Genomic DNA, 22,340 nt, shown 5'->3' with positions numbered 1-22,340 from the left:
TCCTGTAATCTCTGATGAATTTCAAGTGCTTCATCTATAATTTATAATGTTGCTGTGAGAATCAAGTAACATAGTGTAATGGGCTTGTGGTATACTCCACAAGAGGCACTAACATTTGGTCAACCTTTGTCCCAGAAATATTGGGGCACCTGGTCTGTGTCAGCACCATGCTCAGGGCTGAGGTCATGGCACTGTAGCGTACACCTGCCCTGTAAAGGCTGACAGTGTGAACAGGGCAGCCTGTTCTCTTAAGACCACACGATCCTGCATATCAGATGATATCCCTATACTTTGAGTAGTAGTCTGTAGAATTTGAAATATATTAGGCCTTTGTTTTTACATTATATATTTGTTTGTTTAATTATTTTCTGAGAGATATAGGGCGAGCACCAATGGGAAAGAAAGAGAGGGAGAAGCAGACTCCTCACAGAGCAGGACACAGTTCGGGGCTCAGTCCCAAAACCCCAGGATCATGACCTGAGCTGAAAGCAGATGCTCAACTGACTGAGCCACACAGGTACCCCTGTATTAGGCCTTTAAATAACCCTTCTCATCCCCAGCTTAGCGTACATCATCACTGTGAACATTTTATTCTAAGCATCATCACTACTTCGACCTTTACCTCAGCCTCAGTGCCTTCTGTGTAGCATCCTGCTAATTCCCACTTTGTCCCTGGTAAGTTTTCATTCTCCTGAGTAATTACTACCTGAGGTACCAGGTGTGAGGTATTACCTTTACCTAAGTTCATCATTCTCACAGGTATATTTATAGATGACAGACCAATAGTAGATTAAGTAGCAGAGAATAATGTGAATAATAATATCAGGGTACATTCCTAATGTTTCCAGGTAAAGGATACTACTATATTCTCCCACAGTGTGTCTCTTAACCACTACCAGAGACATATTCCAATTTGAATTAAAAAAATTATATGTCAGAAGACAGGTACCATATGATTTCACTCATCTGTGGAACTTCAAAACCAAAATAAATGAGCAAAGAAAAAAAGGACAAACAAAATACAGAATATTAATTATAGAGAACAAACTGGTGATTACCAGAGGGGAAAGGCTGGGGGAAAAGGGGAATAAATGAAGGGGATTAAGAGAATACTCATATTGAACACTGAGTAATATAAAGAGTTGCTGAACCACTATATTGTAGACTTGAAACTAATATGACACTCTACATTAATTATACTGGAATTAAAATAAATAAAAAATTATATGTCAAGGGTCACCTGGATGGCTCAGTCAGTTAAGTGTCCAACTCTTAATTTCAGCTCAGGTCATGATCTAAGGGTCCTGGAATTGAGCCCCACATTGGGTTCTATGCTGGGAGTGGAGCCTGCTTGGGATTCTCTCTCTCCCTCTCCCCCTGCACTCCCACTGACACACTCTCTCTGAAAAAAAAAAATTATGTATCAAAATGAATAAAATTTGGGTGGTATGATAAATTGAATAAAATCTCTCAAGGTAATTCTTTTAATTTCTGGTGCAAAGTAGTTACAAATAATAAAAAAATAAAACCTCAGTGGGTTCAAGTAAACACTGATGTTTATTTTAGAGCTTGATGAAGTTGACAGGTATTGTTAGAGCCTATGAATTTGTCACCATCTGCATATAAATAGTATCACCAAATTGCTTAGAGTTTTTTTTTTTTTTGCTTAGAGTTTTAACCATAACTTATTTGACTTTCACAAGTTAAAGTAAACAGAATTTTATGATCCTGTATAGATTAATATCTAGCAAAAGAAAGTTTCATTTAAATTGAATAAGACTTTGTAGCAAAGATGAAATTACATGTTGTATATATTTTTATTTGGCTTTCCTTCTTATCTATAAATGTCTTTACCAGAAAATTTTTATGTATCAAAAGGAACTTTTGTACTAATTGTGATATATTATTACACTTTTTCAAAAAAACTTTTGTTATACTTATGTGACATCAAACTTATTTTGAAATCTAGCATGTTGACTACATTATCCCACTCTCTCTGGGCCTGCAGTGTTTCTGCTGAGAAATCCACAAATACCTTCCAAGGGTTGGCTAGTGTGTGAGGGATTTTTTTTTTCCTTTGGGGTTGCTGTGTTTTTTTATTGTTATTTTTGTATTTTAGAAATAGTTTATCAGATTTATTACAGGAGCGTTGAGAGCTAGAAACCTGAGACTTTTGGGGGGGATCCCTATACCCAATGTGGGGCTCCAACTCATGACCCCAAGATCAAGAGTTGCACACTCTTCTGACTGAGCCAGCCAGGTACCCCTCCCTTGCTGTTTTAAAAATATTCTATTTTTATTTTAGATAGTTTTATTATAATGTATCTTAGAGAAGATCTTTTTAGGTTGATAATTTTTGGGAACCTATAAGCTTCATGAGCTTAGATGTCCAAATCTTTCTCCATATTTGGAGATTTCTTTAGACATTACTTCTTTTTCTTAATTTTCTGCCCTCTTTCCCTCTCTTCTCCTTCCGAGACTCCAGTAATACATAAGTTATTTCTCTACATGATATTGCACAATTCATGTAAGGTTTTTTTCACTCTTTTTTCTTTTTGCTCTTCTGACCAGATAACTTTTTTTTTTTACAATTTTTTTCTTTTTTTAAAAGATTTTATTTATATATTCATGAGAGACAGAGAGAGAGAGAGGCAGAGACACAGGCAGAAGGAGAAGCAGGCTCCATTCAGGGAGCCTGATGTGGGACTCAATCCTGGGACTCCAGTACACCCTGGGCCGAAGGGAGGCGCTAAACGTCTGAACCACCAAGGATCCCCTGACCAGATAATTTTAACTGACATACCCTTAAACTCACTGATTCCTTCTTGTGCTTGGTTGAGTCTGCTGTTGGAGCTCTCTGTTGAATTTATCATTTCAGTGTATTCAACTTTAGGATTTTGATTTGATTTTTATTGTGGCTTCTATTTCTTTATTAAACTCATTTTGTTCATTTGCTGTCTTCCTAATTTTGTCTGTTTCTCTGTGTTGTTGACTAAATTTCTTTAAGAGGATTATTCTGAATTCTTTGTCAAGCAGTTCATAGATCTCCATTTTTGTAGAGCCTTTTATTGAATCTTTATTAGTTTCCTCTGGTAGTGTCATGTTTCCTTGATTATTTATGATCCTCGTGGACTTGTGTTGGTACTGCACATCTAAAGAAGCAGTCTGTACAGAATGGCTTCAGCAGGGAGACTGTTAGTCCGCCTGTCCAGAGATTCTGGATGGGCCACCTAGTGGTAACCATGGGCAGGCTTGGCGCTAGAATCCTCGGGTGGACAAATCTGGTGCCTGAGTTAGCAGGTGGACAGGCCTGGTGGTTTGGTCCACAGGGGACAGCCTGCTGCGTGGGTCCACTGAGGTGGGCCTGATGCTTGAGTTCATGTGGTTTGGCCTTGGGTCCTAAACTCTTGGGGGTAGATGAGGTATCAGGGACCACTGGGATGGCAGGCCTGACACTTCTGTCTATGAAAGCCAGCCTGGCTCTGGTGTTGGCTGGGAGCCTGTATCAATGAGACCCAGCCTGGAGCCTGAGTCAGCAGGAGGTTGCCTGGAACCAGGGTAATCCCAGAGCCTGGGTCTATGGGAGCTGGCCTAGAAGCTGGGGTCATGGTAGCCAGCCTAGCTACATTTCTTAAATAACAGAATCACTGTGGAGACTTTAAATGCTTGAGATGGTCAGACCTAGGAGGAATCTGAGGTCTCATCTGGCCAATCCCTTAGATTGATTGATTGATTGATGTAGATTTTATGTGTTTATTCGGAGGAGGGACACAAGCAGGGAGGAGGGGCAGGTGGAGAGGGAGAAGCAGAACCTCCACTGAGCAGGGAGCCCACCACGGGGCTTGATCCCCAGGACCCTGAGATCATGACCTGAGCCAAAGGCAGATGCTTAACTGACTGAGCCACCCAGGTGTCCTGAATCCCTTCATTTTCAAGATGAGGAAACTACAGTAAAGAGAATAAAATGTCTAACCCAAGGTCACTTGGAAAAATAATGACAGAACTGATGTCTCTTGCTCCTATTCTAGAGCTCTTTGATTTATACTACTCTGCCCCAGCAAGGAATGTTATCTTAAGAGGTAAGTTTGATAATTAAGTTATCTCTGAAACTCATGATCTTCAACCCCAGTAAATAATCTTTTTGTGGTATGAGTCTTTCAAGTTTCCCTGAACTCTTAATTCATTTGGAATGACCCATGTGAGCCTAGTTCATATTTTCCATCCCCTCCCTACACTTGGTGATTAAAGTACTATATTCTTTCTAATTGTTTACATTAGCCTTCCATTGCTCTTGGAATCTTTTGGCTTGTATATATGCTTTTGGAACTTTTGTTGGTTTTGTTTTATGACTAATACTCTTCTTTCTGTTATAATTTCTTTTGTTGGCTACATAATTTTATTTACCAACAAATGGCATGTTTATATATGTATCCATAACATTAATCATTAAAGTAACTTGACAATGGAGCTAACAGGAACCATGGCCATTATGAGTCTACACGGTCTAACTAACTGAGATAATCACCGTACATGTTTCCAGTTCACTATTTGAGACCCTGTTCTGACCTCCTGTAGAATCAGAGACCTCCTTTAAATTCTGTCCTTTTTCATTACCTTTCAGAATCTGGTCCTTATTTGGTAATATTCTTCAAGGGTTTTATTTAACTCCCCTTTACTGAAAATGACCATGATATAATTCCTACATTTTTTTCAAGGAAGAAGCATGGAGTAATATTTGATAACTATATGGGAAGAATTTAATCAAGACTTTGGGAGGCTGGCTTTATCACAGTCTAGATGAGACTAAATGTCTTGAACATATTAGTGTGGCCAGGGAAAAGGGAAAGAAACAGTAGTTCTCTTAGTTTCTTTGTAGTTCTCTATGGAAAGCTTCTCTTCTCACACTGGCACTTTTGCCATTTGGGTAGAAAATTAGAAAGAAGAATCATCCCTGTTTTCACAAATACCATCCTTGCAAAATGGCAGGCTATCACCAGGACTTGTATTTCCCTATCCCAAATGATACAAAATTCATAGAAGAGAATTTTCTAAAATATAAAGAATCATCATAGGTAATTAATTTTGGAAATCACAGTACTTGGAATTTTAGTGCTGAAGACACTGCTGGTTGTAATTACAATAACCATGGCCCATAAATTTTTGTGATGTAGGAGTTTTGATCTAATGAAGATGAGACCTTTCATCAATCACTGTAATACAGTCCAGCATAATATAGGGCTATATACAGTACTCAGAGGAAAGTAAGTTTACATTAGGCCCATGGAATACTAAAAATATGTGGATTTTGTTTGGGTAAACATTAATAGGTATAAATGGGAAGAAAATATTTTGTTAGAATCTGTAATTGCTCAGAAAGGTACAGAATATTTTACTAGGGAAATGAAGAACTGACCCACCTGGCTAGAGCAGTGGGTTTACTTAGAAGTTCTGGGGACACTCTAGAGAGTTTGCAGGGGGCATCCTCAAATGTGGTACATACACTGAATTACTGAGAAAGATCCCTTCTGAGGCTGATCACCTAAATGTACAGATGGAGACAATCTTTTTGAGTATGAAAATTAGAAGAGATACCGAGACTTCAGTGAAGGATGAAGTTATAATACGTAATGATTAAACTTTTTAAATTTGGTATATCATTTCAGGAGCTGCAGGCCAAGCATTTATTCATTGATGATTTTTTTTTTTAGAAGTTTGTATTACTTAACTTCTTATTATGAAAAAATTTTCCATGGCCATTAGCTCTGGCATTTCAATTCATGTTGCTCTCCTGGGATCCAGAAGTAGTTCTACAGTTATCAGACCAGAGTTTAAAGAGAAGGGCTTAACTTCCTTAGCCATTTTATATGATAAGTGTATTTACTTTGCTGCTTAATTGTTTTATTTTGAGCAAGCCAGGATTTCCAATTACAGCTAATCCATTTTTCCTTTGGTTGAATCAAGTTTGTGGTCAGGTTTTAACCTGCATACTTTCCTTTAGATCTCTCTCTCTTTTTTTTTAAGATTTTATTTATTTATTCATGAGAGAGACACAGAGAGAGAGATAGAGAGGCAGAGACACAGGCAGAGGGAGAAGCAGGCTCCATGCAGGGAGCCAGACGTGGGACTCCATCCCCGGTCTCCAGGATCACGCCCTGGGCTGAAGGTGGCGCTAAACCGCTGAGCCACCCAGGCTGCCCTCCTTTAGATCTCTTTTTATTAACACTCTTAATTATAAGTCTGCAAAAAAATGGTTTGTGTTTGTGCTCATAGAAGCAGATGATGGCACAGTTTAATGAGGATAAAAACTTGTGGTTCTTGGTCCCCCGCCCCCATATGATTAGCTTTATTTGAAAATGTTATGGTTAGCAGGCATGATTATTTTAAGGTATTCCATCATGATGAAACTTTATCCTAATGTGGGCATTTTATTTACTTCCTCAAGGACTTTCTTCAGGAGCTGCCACAGCTTCAATGCAAGAAAATGCACTAAGTGTGTCCACACATGCTGTGAGTGATGAAGAGTCTGCAGAAATAAATGCTAATGATCAACCAGAAGCCCCAAAGCTAGTTCTTCAGTATCTATTCTCACTCATACGAGGGGAAGTAGAGCAGTTGGATTCCAGAGCACTTCCCCTTTGCCTTCACCAGGTACTCCATGAAACCCTTCACTTGTAGCCTCACTACAGTTCTGGGACCAGGGTTTGGAATCACTGAAAATGAAATTCTCTGTAATTGATCCTCCCTGACTTGTCACTGGGGAGCCCAGGAGGTGACCGTGGGTCTGGCTGGTGGGAAATTTAGCATGTGACTACTGGTGGCCACATACTGGCCTTGAATAATCAATCGGTGGTTCCGGCAATCACTAACTTCCTTTATGTAGTGAATTAGCTGTGTATGAGTAAGAGTCAGTATAGCAGCGCTTCATAAGTACCTACAAGATGCCAAAAAACTCTGCTAGATACTGGGCAAAGATTACTTATCAGAATATGTCTTTAAGGGAGCAACTGTGGAATAGGAGAGACATTTCTAGAGATTAATAATTGGAGATGTCTGTACTAAGTGTAGAAAGATATTTAAGATTCCACAGAAACACAAAATGCGTGATTAACTTTTTCTGTGGGCATCAGGGGGAAAAAAGGTGACTGCTGAGCTGGGGTTTGCAGAGTATGTAGGCGCTCACTAGAAGAACTGAGTGGACTGGTGCAGGAAGAGAGAGCAGTTCCTGCAAAGGCATGGCTGAGCTGATGTTGGAGATTAAGATGGAGAAGAAGTGGGAATGGACACTGGATGGCTGGGGGCAGTGATCACCACCTTCCTTCTAGGGGCTGGGGGTTTTTAATGGTGGGAGTGCCAAACCTAATGTGAATTTTAGAAGAATCACTCTGCCGATGACTGGGAGAGTAAATTAGGAGACAAGGAACTAATTCAGAAAAATAAGATATGTATGAGATGCATTTAATTTTTCCTTTAAGATGAAAATATGAAAATAATGGAGAAACTAAGACTCCCTCACCAAGCAAGTTCCTTATAGTTCTGGGGCCAAGTTTCTTTATTCCATTTAGTGTCTCTGTTTTTGAAACACTGTGGGAGAAATTCGAATATAGGCTGTATATTAAACAACATTATTGCCCTAATTTCTTGAGACTGGTAATAGGATTGTAGGGTGTTCTTTTTTTTTTTTTTTTTAATGTATTTATTCATGAAAGACATGGGGAGAGAGAGAGGCAGAGACACAGGCAAAAGGAGAAGCAGTCTCCATGCAGGGAGTCTGATGTGGGACTCCATCCCGGTACTCCGGAATCATGCCCTGAGCCAAAGGTAGATGCTCAACCGCTGAGCCACCCAGGCATCACAGAATTGTAGGTTTTATGGGACAGTATCCTTGTTCTTGAGAGATACATGCCCAAGTATTTGGGAGTGAAGCAACAAAGTGCCTGTATTATGATATTTTCACTTATATTACTTATATTTCAGTAGGAAAAGTATATAAGAGAGGGAAAGACCAAGAGAAAAAGCAAATTTGGCAAAATGTCAACATTTGACAAATCTAGGTGAAAGCTAAATGGCTGTTGATTTTACTCTTCTTTGAACTCTTCTGTAGAATTTCGATAAAAAGTTAAGGAAAAGGACATTTGGAGTAAAGATGGAAATAGCAAAGGTAGTCAAATCTTTTCAAGGAGTTTATGTCACTGGGCTGTTTTTATATTAAAGGTAAAAAGAATGCTCTTTTCTACTGGTATATGATCCCACAGCCAGAGCAGTTCTAGTAGATCTGGATCAGACCTGAATGAAGATTATTTAAAGTTTTTAAAGTTTATTTATTAATTTATTTTTATTTTTTGTAATCTCTACACCCTAAGTGGGGTTCGAACTCATGACCTGAGATCAAGAGTCGCGTACTCTTCCTATGAGCCAGCCTGGCACCCCTTATTTAATTTTTTTATGTCTCAAACTAAAATTCTCCATTGCCCCCATCCCCGAGTAACATATCAGTTTGCTGAATTCTGTAAGTCATGCTTCTTAACTATCTCAGCAATCTGTCCTCCCTTGACAGAAGGGGCTTAGAGAACATGGTGATGGTTTAAAAGCAGGGCTTTGGGCTCCACCACTAACAATCTAAATGGCTTTCAGTTTGATCTGTAAAGTGGTGGAGGATCAAATGAAATAATGCGTGTAAAAGCACTTAACATAATGCTTGGTACACAGTAAGAGCCAAATAGATATTAAGCATTATGACTGTACCCTCACTGTCACTAATTCAAGGATTCCTTGTTAGGAGTGAAGGCTGGGGATCAGCGGGGCAGCAGAAGCCAGCTGATAGTTCCTTCGTCAGTCCAGGAATACAAGCTCTCCATCACTTCCCAAGGGAGACACAAATCCAGGAGAGATGGGGGACGTTTGATGAATTTCTGTAACTCCCGGCCCCTCATGTTGATTCTTTCACCTGGATTTGTTAGTCATTGACATTTTGCCAAAGTTTTGTGTCCCCCATCACCTGCACACATGCTTTCCACTGAAACGTTTTAAAGTAATCCTCAGGCATTTGATGGCATCACCCTTAAATACATGTACATGTGTTTCCAAGCAAGCAGCTGCTCCCCAACATTTCCTGCAGGAGGTGAGATGCTGATATCTGAGTATTATTCCACAGACAGTCTGTAGTTGGGTTTCCCTCACATTGTTCACAAACGTAACTAATTTTCCCCTAACCCAGGATCCCATGAAAGACCCCACATTGCATTTGGTCATCAGGATTCTTTAGTCTTCTGTAATCTGAAACAGTCCCTGCCTTTTCTGTTTTTTTAACTTATACTGACACAAAGAGCCCAAGAATCTTTTTTTTAATTTATTTTTTATTTTATTTTATTCATGTGAGAGAGAGAGAGAGAGAGCAAGCTGGGGGAGAGGTGGAGGGAGAGGGAGAAGTAGGCTCACCCATGAGCAGGGAGCCCCATGTGGGACTTGATCCCAGGACCCTGAGATCATGACCTGAGCCAAAGGCAGATGTACAACCAACTGAGCCATCCAGGTGTCCCATAAATTTCGCTAATTTTTACACTTTGGAGCATTTCAGTATGCAGTTCTAAACTCCAGGCTTAAATATCCAGCCTCCTGACATGTCTAAAAGAGCACTTCAAACTTAAGATGTATGAAATCAAACCTTGATCTCATTCTCCCAAATCTTCTGCTTCCCTAGTCTTCCTCCTTTTGTTAAATAGCAGCCCCGAGGGAACAAAAGACTCAGTCCTCACCTTCTAAAATCTAAAATCCAGAAGTGGCCAAAATAGGCATGTTTAGGAATATACAGTTTAAAAGAAAAAAAAAAAATGGAAGAACTCTGAGCACTTATTCCCAATGAAAGGAGAAAAGGGCAAGAGGGAAGAGGGCTTTGTGAACGCATATAATAGTATTTGACTCCTTAAACCACATGCATGCACAATTTTAATGAAAATAACTGAAAGGAGATATTGATAATTCAAGTATAAGGTGAGAAAAGCATACTAGTTACAGTCATTGTAGTGGCTGCAGAGAGAGAGATTGATTGCAGTCCCTTTGAAGGAAAAATCCCTAGAACTTGATGTGGATAGGAAAGCAGATGCTACAAGTCCTAGATGGCCAGGAGATCCAGACTAGATGAGTGGTAGTTCCAATAACAGAAATGAGGAATTGGAGAGGGAGAGTCCCTTTGGGGACAGTTGTTATTTTTGAAGTGATATTCCATCAGTGAATATGTGCTAAAGGCTGTTGGAAACATGACTACAGTTACATCAGTTATATATTTGTATTTTTAGCTCTCGAAACTCTTGAAGATTCCATTTTAAAATTCTTGTTCTCAGTATGAGTAATCTTTTGTATACTTAGTTAATATGATTACAGGTTAGCTCTAAGTATATAACTGAAGTGATAAACATGGAAGCTTTTCATATAGAAGTCAGAGGAAAAGCATCAAGTGTGGTACTCTGCTCAGTGAATTTGTACTAGAACTGATGTCAGACTCAGGAAATGGACCCACTGGAATCCTTGAAGCCAGTCTCCGTGACTGTGGTAAAAAAATAAACCTTCCTTCTTCCCTTTTCTGGTTTCTGGTAGGTAAAAGAATCCTGAAGCCAGAATAACCCTAAAACTATTACCCTCCCAAAGTGATTGTCAACTTACTTCTTCACATGATTCTACTCTGCATCTTGCACTTCTGGTTCAGACTCTGACTCAAAACCATTTTCAGCACTTATTGCTATGTGATGACCACTACCCTAGATATGCACTCCCTCACTTAATCCTGACAGTAGCCTAGCATCCTTGTCTTGCAGAATTGTAGGTATTATTGTCCCTGTTGCACAGATAAGGAAGCTGAGGCTTGAGACATTGCATGTCCAAAGTCACATGACTAACAGTGGCAAAGTTTGGACCAGAATGCAGTCGTTATTCATCTCCACGCCTCATGTTCTTTCTGCTCTACCAGGCTACTTCCCAGATTTAGATATATGGACATCAAAGAAAATCCCGTCTGCTCTTGCCCTGCTGGACTTGCCAGGGGTGTGTTTCTATAGTGGAAATGGCTTAGGTATTTATTTTCATCAGCTGCTCTTTCACCTAGAAATGCCTATTACTTTTGAGACATTGGATGTCAAGATACCTTTATAGTTGTTTTTATGGTATTGGAACTGTCACAGAGATCTGAAAGCTAATTGAAATTTGGATTTCTGTAGTGCCAGGAAGTCTGGTTTATAAAAGTATGAAGCTTTTTATAAATAACTATGTGCCAATGGTACACAAATGCACAAAGTCAAGGAGAGTAGCTTTGAATAGCCAGAAATTTAATCTTCATGGGCAACCTGAAACAGTATTTGATGTACAGAAGAGAAACTATATGCCATGCAAGAGATTTTTTCCACTGGAAGTTGATAAATGAAATGTTGGTGATTTCTATTAGGTATAACCCAGTAGTGTGCTGGAGCTCGCTACTACTAGCTCATGAGAACCATATTCAGTGGTCCATCATGGTAGCTTGACATTGGCTATGATAGAAGTATTGACAACACAGAAATGAGCAAATGCTACAAATCAGGGCTCTCCCCAGTACTCTAGAGCCAAATGTAGGCTGTGTGTCAGCCCATTACTGGTTGTAGCATATGAAATTCTTGTTTTATAAGTAAAACTGGTTAAATATTGACAATTTGATTCAGTTCTGGTTAGTACTGTCATACTGTTGATGAACTGTCAAAAGACAAGCAGAATCTTGAGAAGCAATTTATCCTTTGCAAAGTCCTCAGAGTAGAGAGTCAGTATGGATCAAGATTAGGTTAAACTAAAACTTTACCAAGAGGTGATTGAGTCCAGTTGTATATTGCTCATGGAAAACTGTTAGAGTTATAGTATAAATTTTAAGGTAAGCAAATATTTTCCTTTAAAAGTATGCTGTTTTTATTGTGGGATTTGGGAAAAACCATTTCTTTTTGTTGCTAGATTATAGGTTTGACAAGTACTGTGTTGCTCTTTGCAGTGGCAGCTGGCTGGAAAATGGTGGTAGGGACCTATAGATGGGACACCTTTCTTACTAGAAACTTAGAATGAAACTATTTTATTTTTTTATTTTATTTTATATTTTTTATTTTTATTTATTCATGAGAGACACAGAGAGAAAGAGAGAGAGGCAGAGACATAGGTAGAGGGAGAAGCAGGCTCCCTGCAGGGAGCCCGATGCGGGACTCAATCCTGGGTCTCCAGGATCACGCCCTGGGCCAAAGGCAGGCACTAAACCACTGAGCCACCCAGGCGTCCCCAGAACGAAACTACTTTAAAAGTATAAAGTATTTATATGAAATATTCTAAATATGACAACAGTTTGTGCAAGTATTTCTCAGTGAATAGTTTTACTGTTGTTCTATTTATAAATGCTATATCTAAATAAAGGTATTACTAAAAGATCCCAAAATGTTTAGGATCAAAGAATTTCTTAATTTAAATATGCCTTAGAATGAATCTGGTAACTGATAAGCCTTGACTAGGACAAGATTCTGACTCTGGACCCCTCTATCCAGTGCCCTTTATCCTGTGCTACACTGTGTATTCCAGATATCATTGCTCAACTCTTAGCACTTGACCCTGCATTTTCTGAAATATCGAAAGAGAACCAAAAGTCAAAAGTCAGTGTCCCATGAGGTACTTGGTGAAATACAAATGAGTCTTAGGTGACTTGACACATTTTAACTTTTTTTTTTAATATTTTATTTATTTATTAGAGAAAGGGAACATGCATAAGCATGAGGTGGAGGGAAGAGGCACAAAGAGAAGCAGACTTCCACTGAGCAGGAAGCCCGACTTGGGGCCCAATCCCAGGACCCTGAGATCATGCCCTGAGCCGAAGGCTGAGGCTCAACTGACTGAGCCACCCAGGCGCCCCACACATCTTAACTATTTTATTTAGAATACAGAGTCACTCTTTTACCTGTGTTATACCTTTATAAGCCCCCACAGTATTTTCCTCCATCTTTAAGAAATTCTTATTTCTAAACTCTAATGAATTGATGAAGTTAGCCTTGATTTGAAATAGAATAAGGAGAGAGGGGTTGCTATAAAGACCAAAGAATGTTTCTGCTTTGCTTCTTGCAATCAGTGACTTCAAGAAATGTGTACTATACCTACAGTCAGATTTCTTCTCAACTGGTAAGTGTAGTTTAGAGTTTTTTTAGTTTGATATCAGAGACTTTGAGAGTGTCAAGGTCCTAATTTTGTGCCTTCTCATCCGACTATTAATCTAACTTCCTGTCTTTTTGTTTGTTTGTTTTTAACAGATAGCAGAATCCTATTTCCAGGAGGAGGACTGTATCCTTTTCTTTATTACAGGAAGAAATTCATAGGATGCATAGAGAACTCATTTTTTTAAACTGAGATTTACATACTATATATATATATATATATATATGTGTGTGTGTGTGTATATATATAATATGTATATATGTGTGTGTGTATATATATAGTTTTATATATATATAGTTTTTATATATAAAATATATAGTTGTTTTCTATCTCTCTCTATATATATAGTTTATATATATATATATATGTATGTGTGTGTATATAATTGTTTTCAATGGATTTTAACAGCTGTGTGCACCCATGTAGCTACCTCAGAAGGCAAGGTATAGAGAATTCCTGCCACTCCAGAAAATTCTTTAGAACCACCTAAATTTGGCCTTCCATGAAGAAGCTCCAGTTTTACCACAATCTAAATATTTGTGTGTTGGGGGAGGGGGAACACAGTGCTGGAAAATATAATTTAAAAACCCATTGGGTTTTCTTTCTTTTGAATTAAAACAGAAGTGCAAGTCAAGTGATACTCATATGGTAGAGCCTGTTGAGCATATTACACACAGTAAATCTCGTGACTGTCTTATTCTAGCTTTCAGCTGCAAAGGGAAGACTGAATTCTTCACTTGTAATAAACAGAACAGATGCTGTCAAGTGAGACTGCATATTAGCTTTTGTATAGGAAACATTTCTTTACTCAGTTTTCCAACTGCCCTTTGTGAAAATTGCTTCTCTTTTCCAGGAATGGCCCAGTATAGATTCTCTAGAAGGAATGTGCCTAAACATCTGTGTTTCCCCATTTGTGTGATTTCAACTCCCTCCCAATCTTGTTGACTTTTACCACATCTCTAAGCAGATTGAGGGAAATGCAGTTATGATCCTGACCCCTATCAAACCAACTGTGGTCACCACTTCAGACAACAGCAATGCATGATTAAGTGCACAGGAGATCTAATTCTGATGGAAGGGAAGCTAGAACTCATTTTCTAACCAAATAATGAGCACGATGCAATGCAGTGCAGAATAGCATCCACATCCTGAGGAACTTCTTAGTGTGCAAACCCATGAGCCTTAGCATCAGAGCTTTTGGAGGTCAGACCCAGAAATATGCATTTTAGCAAGGTTTTCAGATTATTTTTTTTAAGATTTTATTTATTTATTCATGAGAGAGACACAAAGAAACAGAGAGAGAGGCAGAGACACAGGCACAGGGAGAAGAAGGCTTCATGCAGGGAACCTGATGTGGGACTCGATCCTGGGGTTTCCAGGATCAAGCCCTGGGCCGAAGGTGGCACTAAACCACTGAGCTACCCAGGCTGCCGTGATTTATATGTTCAGTGAAGTTTGAGAAACATTGGCATACTTTAAGTCATAGAAAATGGAATTGTCCCCACTTCTCCCTGCCCTACTTAATGATTCTGGAATATTTTGAAGGCTACAGATGAGAGAGAGAGAGCTGAATCTCCAAGTGATCATGGGAAGGGAAAATAGCTAAACAGTGAGTTTTTCCTCTTCTCTCTTTCTGGGTCAACATTTAGAACATGGCCCAAAGGAAGATAGACAGTTGGACAATTTAGCATGACCTCATATGATGCTAAGTATGTGATACAGATGGAGAAGGCAGAAGCTTATAAGAAAATCTACAAAAGAGTAGAAGCACGTAACTATGAAAATCACTCTGGCCAGTTAATTTTTTTTTTAGTTAATTAAATTTTTACAAAAGATCCATATAATGTTGTACTCTGTCCTTGTTTTGGCTAGTAAGCCTTTGGTCCTATGGGAGAAAAGCATTCAGTGAGAAATAAGTAGAGTCAAGATGAGCTGAAATCAGGAACACACATTTGACCAGAGGGTAATGTAGCTGCTTGACAGAAAGTGATTTTAGGAGAGGGAAAAAATGGGAAACGTTTAGATTCCAGGATTCCATGTGGGTCTGTTTCCCTTTTTTTTTTTTTTTTTAATTTTTTATTTATTTATGATAGTCATACAGAGAGAGAGAGAGAGAGAGAAAGAGAGAGGCAGAGACACAGGCAGAGGGAGAAGCAGGCTCCATGCACCGGGAGCCTGATGTGGGATTCGATCCTGGGTCTCCAGGATCGCGCCCTGGGCCAAAGGCAGGCGCCAAACCGCTGCGCCACCCAGGGATCCCTGTGGGTCTGTTTCCAATTCAATTACCCTTAATTGATTCTGCCAGAGATATACTGGTAAGCTGGCATTCCTTCAGCATTAAAACCTTCTTTTAGTTTCTGTTTGCTGATAGAATGGAACCCGAGTAGCTATGGCATCACATGCTACATTGAACTTAACCTACTCCAAACCAAGAAACCCTAATTTAAAACTATTTATAGGGATCCCTGGGTGGCGCAGCGGTTTGGCGCCTGCCTTTGGCCCAGGGCGCGATCCTGGAGACCCGGGATCGAATCCCACGTCGGGCTCCCGGTGCATGGAGCCTGCTTCTCCCTCTGCCTGTGTCTCTGCCTCTCTCTATCTCTCTGTGACTATCATAAATAAATAAAAATTTAAAAAATATATTAAAACTATTTATAGTGCTTTCATTTTTTTGGTAAGCTCCAAATTTCCCAGTTTTGATTGGACATTCTTCTTCAAATAAGAAGCTACGTGTAAAGAGTCTGGATTTCTATTTTCCTCAAATTTTCTATTCAGATGAGAAAGCAATGAAATTCATTCAGCTTGAACGACTGTATCATGAGAAGTTGCTCGCAAATCTCTCTGCCATTCAAGAAGAGTGGGGTAAGTACAGGCTACCATAGGATGTGCAATTATCAGTAATCTGACATGTTCCTATCTAGAAATTTAACATATTTGACCTGGCTTTTTGTAAGTCAGGAAATAGATGTTTCCATAGTCAAGTTAATGTTGCAAAGAAAGTAGCATTTTTACCACAAGTCTATGTCATTGTGAGAAAATTTCTCTCTTTGTATTTTGTTCTTTGCATCAATGCCAAGAAAAGAACACTTAAAACTGTTTGCATTTCTTCTGATTCCTTGGCATGCCCTCTGGCTAATTTAGTCTCTGAGATAATATTTACTCATAGTGAAAAGTAGTCACTTAGTTATTTCTGTGTTAATAACTTGGGTTGCATGAGAAGATAATTTTGCATGGAGATCTTTATTAGTGGTACTAGTTAACTACTTTTGCCCCCTAAATATGTTTGGTAGTAGCTAATAATTAATAAATATTTTAAATTTAGAAACAAAATGGAAAACTGTACAACCACATACAGTTACATCTCTAAGGAATTCAGAAAAAGGATTTAATGGTGAAGATTTTGAACAGCTTACCAAATTTTGCACAACACATCAAGAGTAAGTACATCAGTATTTGTGTAGAATGAGTTGGAGTAGAGTATTGAAGCATTGTAGTGCTGGCTATCTGAAATTCATGATCCATTTTTTATTTGTTAATGTTTTCAGCTGGAGAAATTAAAGCAGGTAAAATAAAATGATTGGCTTTTTCCAGCTTCTATCTGATTAGCTTTTATCTTTCTCAGCTTCTATTATAATTTCTGAGAGAGAAGTAAGTAAAAGTTCAACTTTACATAAGTTCAAAGCACCTTCTAATCAGAAATTTTAAAATATATAACTTCTAATTTTGATCTCTTTTTGGTTAAGAAATTAGGTGATTGAAATAGAAGAAAGTTGTATATTAGGATTTTTTATTATACTTGTTTGCCAGTGTTTGTAGGTTGTTGTAAAAAAAATCTGTAAGATTTGTCTAATAGTGGGATGTAGAAACAGTATGATACTTAACCAAAATACTGCAAAAGGAAAGCTACATTTACCAGCTATTTTTTTTACACTTACCGGATAATTTTATTTTTTACCAGATAATTTTAAATTGCTTGATTTGTATCAAAAATTAGGATTTTCAAAACTAAATTATAGTAATAATAAAGCACTTAAATATATTTTCAGAAAAAATAAATATATTTTCAGAATTCATTATTCTAAGACTCAGAATTCTGAAGGTGAGGGGACTTGGTAGTGTTTAAACTAGTGCAGATGTCTGGGATGTATAAGAATCCTTGATACAGAAGCTAGAAGATTTCATTCTGTTGATAACTTTTTCTCCTTTTCCACCAAAATTAACTAAAGAAGTAAACTAAAAGTGTATTTGTCACTGATGAAACAGACCCAAGTAATTGTTGCTTAGCTCACTCGTAGATAGTTGCTTTAGGGTCTAATTATTTTGGAGACCAGCCTTTGAAGAATCTTTGTAGATTCAAAAATGTTGCTCATTGATGAAACATGATAGTTTTCTTCCATTGATTTGAACCTTTGAAACAATATTTTTAGGGACTCTGCATTATAATCTAGTTTCTTAGGATGTAAAATAAATTGTTTAACTTCTTAGACTTCTAAAATAATGGAATCTTTTACAATAGATAAAGGAGATTATGTTCTTTCAAAATATTCAGAACAGACACTTTCCCTGTCTTACCCATGGAACTCATAGTTTTTAAATGTGTTGGAGTTGTCTAAATTATTTAAAAACAAATATTTATTTCATATAATATTGACACAGCACTTTTAGCTTTAAATTTGGATAACCCCCCAATTTTTTTACTATAAAAAGTAGTGTTTAATTTACTTACATGAAAATGCAGAAGCTCAGGGAGGTTTTATATACACATACATGTCTCTGGAACCACCACTGACCAAGACAGAATAGTCCAGCCCCTCAGAATGATCCCTCACGCTTGTACCAGGTCAGTACCCACTCCCCAAAATAACCACTATCTAAGCTCCATAACAGTCTGTTTGCCTGTTCTGTAATTCTTATAAACGTAATCATACAGAATGCAGATTTTTGTATTAACTGCTGTTGCTCATCATTGTGTTAGGTCTGTGTTCCATGTTGTTGCATGTAATGGTAATTAGCTCAGTTTTATTCCTGTGCAGATACACTGTGTGATTATGTATCAATTTATTTATCCATGATATTGTTAACAGGCATTCAGATCGTTTCTGGTTTCTGAGTATTGTGAATTAAATGGCTCTGAATATTTGTGTGCATACCTTTTCTGTGAACAAATGCATTCTCTTATCCTTGATATCCCCTTAAAACACATAATACTTAAAAATTCCTTTTTTTGTTGCCCATTTCCATGGATAATGCCAATAAAATTATCTTTTATCATAACCTGTTTCAGGCTATAATGACATAAACTGGAATTTTGAAAATATGTGTATAAAATACTCTTTACATTATTAGCAACATATTAATATTCTTTTTTTTTTCTGGGGCTAAGTATTCACAGCTTCTTTGGGGGTTTTCAGTAGTAGTTGACTAGCTGAGAAAGTAACACATGATAGAGCTGCCCTTTGAACTGTGTGAACCAGTGGTAATGTTTCAGCCCTGGAAATGTTCTGTGCTAATATTAGAATCCAGAGAAGCTATATTTTATTTTTACAGCCATTTCAGTGACATTTGTTTGGAAGCATATTGCTGCTGTAATTTTTTTTAAATCTTGTTTTTGTTTTTGTTTTTTTTTCCTACAGTCCTCTTTTATCCAAACATAAGGTAAGAGACTGTTTCCTCGAAAATATTTATGGCAAAATGTTAACTCTTATGTCTGTTGTGTGGACTGTTTTAGGAAATAATCAAACCTTTCTCAAATTATTTTCAGCTTTCTAACTTAACGGAATAGTTTCCCCAAGTTTTTTGTTTTTGTTTTTTAACTTTTTAGATAGCAGCTGTAGAAAAACCTCTGGGAAGGAAATGCTTTACACAGTTAATAGTTTCTGAGGATCCAAAGGAAAGAGGAGCCACAGCCAAAGAGCCGGGTATGTTTTTACATTAGAAAGAGGTGTAAGAGGGGCACCTGGGTGTCTCAGGGGTGCGATCCTGGGGTCCTAGGGATGGAGTCCTTCTTGGGCTCCCTACAGGGAGCCTGCTTCTCCCTCTCCTGTGTCTCTGCCTCTCTCTCTCTCTCTCTCTCTCTCATAAATAAATAATCTTTAAAGAAAAAAAAGGAAAGAAAGGGTTGTAAGACGCACCCGCCTCTTAAATTTTGCAATTGTTACAAGGACTATTTGTGCATTTTTTTGCATATACCTCTCCTACCAGACAAATTGCAAAGCGAGAATCTTTTTATATTGTGTAACCCTATTTTTAGATATCTAGTCATGGAAATTGTAACATCTAAATTCTTATAGAAACAAAGTTACTTCCATGTTTTCAGTAGATAGTTATATCTATCTGAGTATGACAAAATTGTACAAAAATACTCTGAAACAAAGTTGGTTTTGGTATATTCAGATACATTTTTCTGTTTAAAAACCAGCAATCATGTACAGATTTGACCAGAAATTTATGCTGTAAATCTAGATATTTAAGAGCTCTGTTTCTTGGTTTTTTATCTTCTCTTCCCTTTCTTATAAACTAATAACTTATGGTGTAATTTAATTTCCATGTATACATTTCTAAAGCATTTATATTTTATACCACTTTCTGTGTCTTATGCTAAAAGCTCAAAGATTTTTAGAAACTCTTACAGTACTAATACATGTTCATTATAAAAATTTTAGGAAAAATACATACATACATACATACTTTAGAAAATAAATAACTGCATTTTAGGGTGTTTGTTTTTCCTGACGTATGATTTTAGTGCTGATTTATATTCTGAGGCTCCATGTTCCTGGGCCTGAGACCTGTCCTAGTAAACATGCAGCATCAGGTGTTTGACTGAGTTGCCTAAAGAGATAAGATGATGGTGATGACGATGCCTTGAATGTAATCTGCTGTCTTCTCTTTACAAAGCCTCTTTTCCCCCTCTACATCATTATCCCCTCTTCTTCTGTGAGGTGAATTTGGGATATTGCCTCAAGTCCATCCTACTATTCTCTGTTCTTCCTGTCTCTTCTCTTTTTTTCATTTTTTTTAACAAATTGAAGTTTTCTCCAAATAAAATTATATTCCATATTTTGTATTTTGAAATACAAACTTCTCTTCCTTTTTCTCCCTTTACCTTTTTTTTTTTTTAAGTCCTACAAGTAAGTTTGTGATTTTCTTTATTTGGGGTATGTTGATACACAATGTTACCTTTGTTTCAGGTGCACAACATTGGACATCCCTATACGTTACGCTGGGCTCACCATAAGTATAGCTACTAGCTGTCATCATGCAATGCTATTACAGTATCACTGACTATATATTCCCTACAGTGTACCTTTTATTCCTTTGGCTTTTTCTTTTTTTTTTTTAAATTTTTATTTATTTATGATAGTCACAGAGAGATAGAGAGAGAGGCAGAGACATAGGCAGAGGGAGAAGCAGGCTCCATGCACCGGGAGCCCGATGTGGGATTCGATCCCAGGTCTCCAGGATCGCGCCCTGGGCCAAAGGCAGGCGCCAAACCGCTGCGCCACCCAGGGATCCCCCTTTGGCTTTTTCATTCCTGTATCTCTCACTCTTCTTCACCCATTTTGCCCTTCCTGCCCTCTCCTCTCTGACAACCATTAGTTCATTCTCTGTATTTATAGATCTGATTCTGTGTTTTGTCTGTTTATTCATTTGTTTTTTAGATTCTACAGGTGTATGAAATCATTTGGTATTTGTCTTTCTCAGTCTGGCTTATTTCACTTAGCATAATACTCTCTAGATCTGTCCATGTTGTTGCAAATGGCAACATATCATTCTTCTTGATGGCTAATATTCCATTGTAGATATACCACATCTTCTTTATCCTTTCATCTGTCAGTGGACATTTGAGGTGCTTCCATATCTTGGCTATTGTAAATAATGCTGTGATAAATGTAGGAATGCACATTTTTTCAAATTAGTGTTTTTGTTTTCTTTGGGTAAATACTCAGTAGTATCAGGAATTATTGGATCATATGTTAAATCTTTTTAATTCTTTGAGGAACCTCTATACTATGTACAGTGGCTGTCTCTTTTTCCAGTCATTTTTATATTGGAAATTATAGTAAAATTAGCTTTATAAAGATCTTAAAGAGGGAGGAATTCACAAAATAGCCTCCCACTTTGGATATGGCTGTCTCCATGGTCTGTGCTTTGGGAAGACTGCTGTTACTGGCTGGTTGGTTTGACCGGTAGCACCGGTTGCTGCAGCTCAGGCTCAGCACTATTTCTAGCTTTCCAGCTTGGGCTCTGCTGTGAGATATGTGGTACAGATGAGGAAACTGAGCTACCACATTCAAGTCACTTCCTTGTGCTTTGACTCACAACTAGAAACTGTGTCTTCAAAAAAAAAAAAAGAAAAGAAAAAAACTGTGTCTTCTGGTTTACAACTGAATGCAGCATCCTTCTGCTGAGTAAGTTGTATGCATCATCAAGACTTTCCTAATGCAGACATCTCCCCTGACAACCATCTCAGGAGGAAGGTAAATTCTGGGGAGAGAAATCTTGCCATGTCTGATAAAACAGTATCTTTTAAAGAAGAGTGTCAACTCTCCCAGAATTAATTTCCTCAGATTGGTTATTTTCTGAATAAATGCATAGAAATGTGAGAAAAGTAGAAATATGAAAATAATCCTTTAAATGATTGTTATTAAATGTATTTTTCTTGTTTTACCTCATATTCCTCATTTTTAACAACATCCGACATGTAGTCCAATCTAGACTTGCCTTTTCTTGTTCTTTATCTCCAAATTCCTTGTTCTTAAGTTCTTCTATAATACGTAACTTGCCGTTTTTTGTGTAAATGTTAAAGATATTGTTTCTGGAGCCAGACTGGTCTGGTTTGAATCCTGTCTCCACCATGTAAAACTGTGTGACCTTAGGCAAGTTGCCTAACTTCTCTGGGCCTCTCTTTCCTCAGCTCCGCAATGTGGACACTGATAGTACTTACCTCATAGGATTTTTGTGAGGATTCAACTAGTCATTTCATGTTAAAAGTTCAGAGCGGGGGGGGGGGGGGGGGGGGGGGGGGGCCGGGGACCCCTGGGTGGCTCAGTGGGTTGGTGCCTGCCTTCAGCCCAGGGTGTGGTCCTGGAGTCATGGGATCAAGTCCCACGTCAGGCTCCCTGCATGGAGCCTGCCTCTCT

General features: G+C 38.0%; 1 protein-coding gene across 6 annotated transcripts in view; it reads left to right on the top strand.

Moving 5' to 3' along the window:
* CNST (consortin, connexin sorting protein) overlaps positions 1-22,340 on the top strand; it is a 131,256-nt gene that overhangs the window by 78,688 nt on the left and 30,228 nt on the right. For 4 of the 6 annotated variants that reach the window (XM_041750628.1, XM_041750620.1, XM_041750606.1 and 1 more), the window contains 7 exons: positions 4,029-4,079; positions 6,443-6,648; positions 13,293-13,323; positions 15,973-16,059; positions 16,520-16,634; positions 18,831-18,852; positions 19,019-19,115. In XM_041750628.1, the coding sequence (XP_041606562.1) occupies positions 4,029-4,079; positions 6,443-6,648; positions 13,293-13,323; positions 15,973-16,059; positions 16,520-16,634; positions 18,831-18,852; positions 19,019-19,115 (609 nt within the window). The remainder of the gene's footprint in view (positions 1-4,028; positions 4,080-6,442; positions 6,649-13,292; positions 13,324-15,972; positions 16,060-16,519; positions 16,635-18,830; positions 18,853-19,018; positions 19,116-22,340) is intronic. The other 2 variants (XM_041750644.1, XM_041750635.1) reach the window with 1 other exon arrangement.

Source organism: Vulpes lagopus, chromosome 1 (assembly GCF_018345385.1).
Source record: "Vulpes lagopus strain Blue_001 chromosome 1, ASM1834538v1, whole genome shotgun sequence".
Lineage (NCBI taxonomy): Eukaryota > Metazoa > Chordata > Mammalia > Carnivora > Canidae > Vulpes > Vulpes lagopus.
This window is presented reverse-complemented; position numbering and strand designations above follow the sequence as displayed.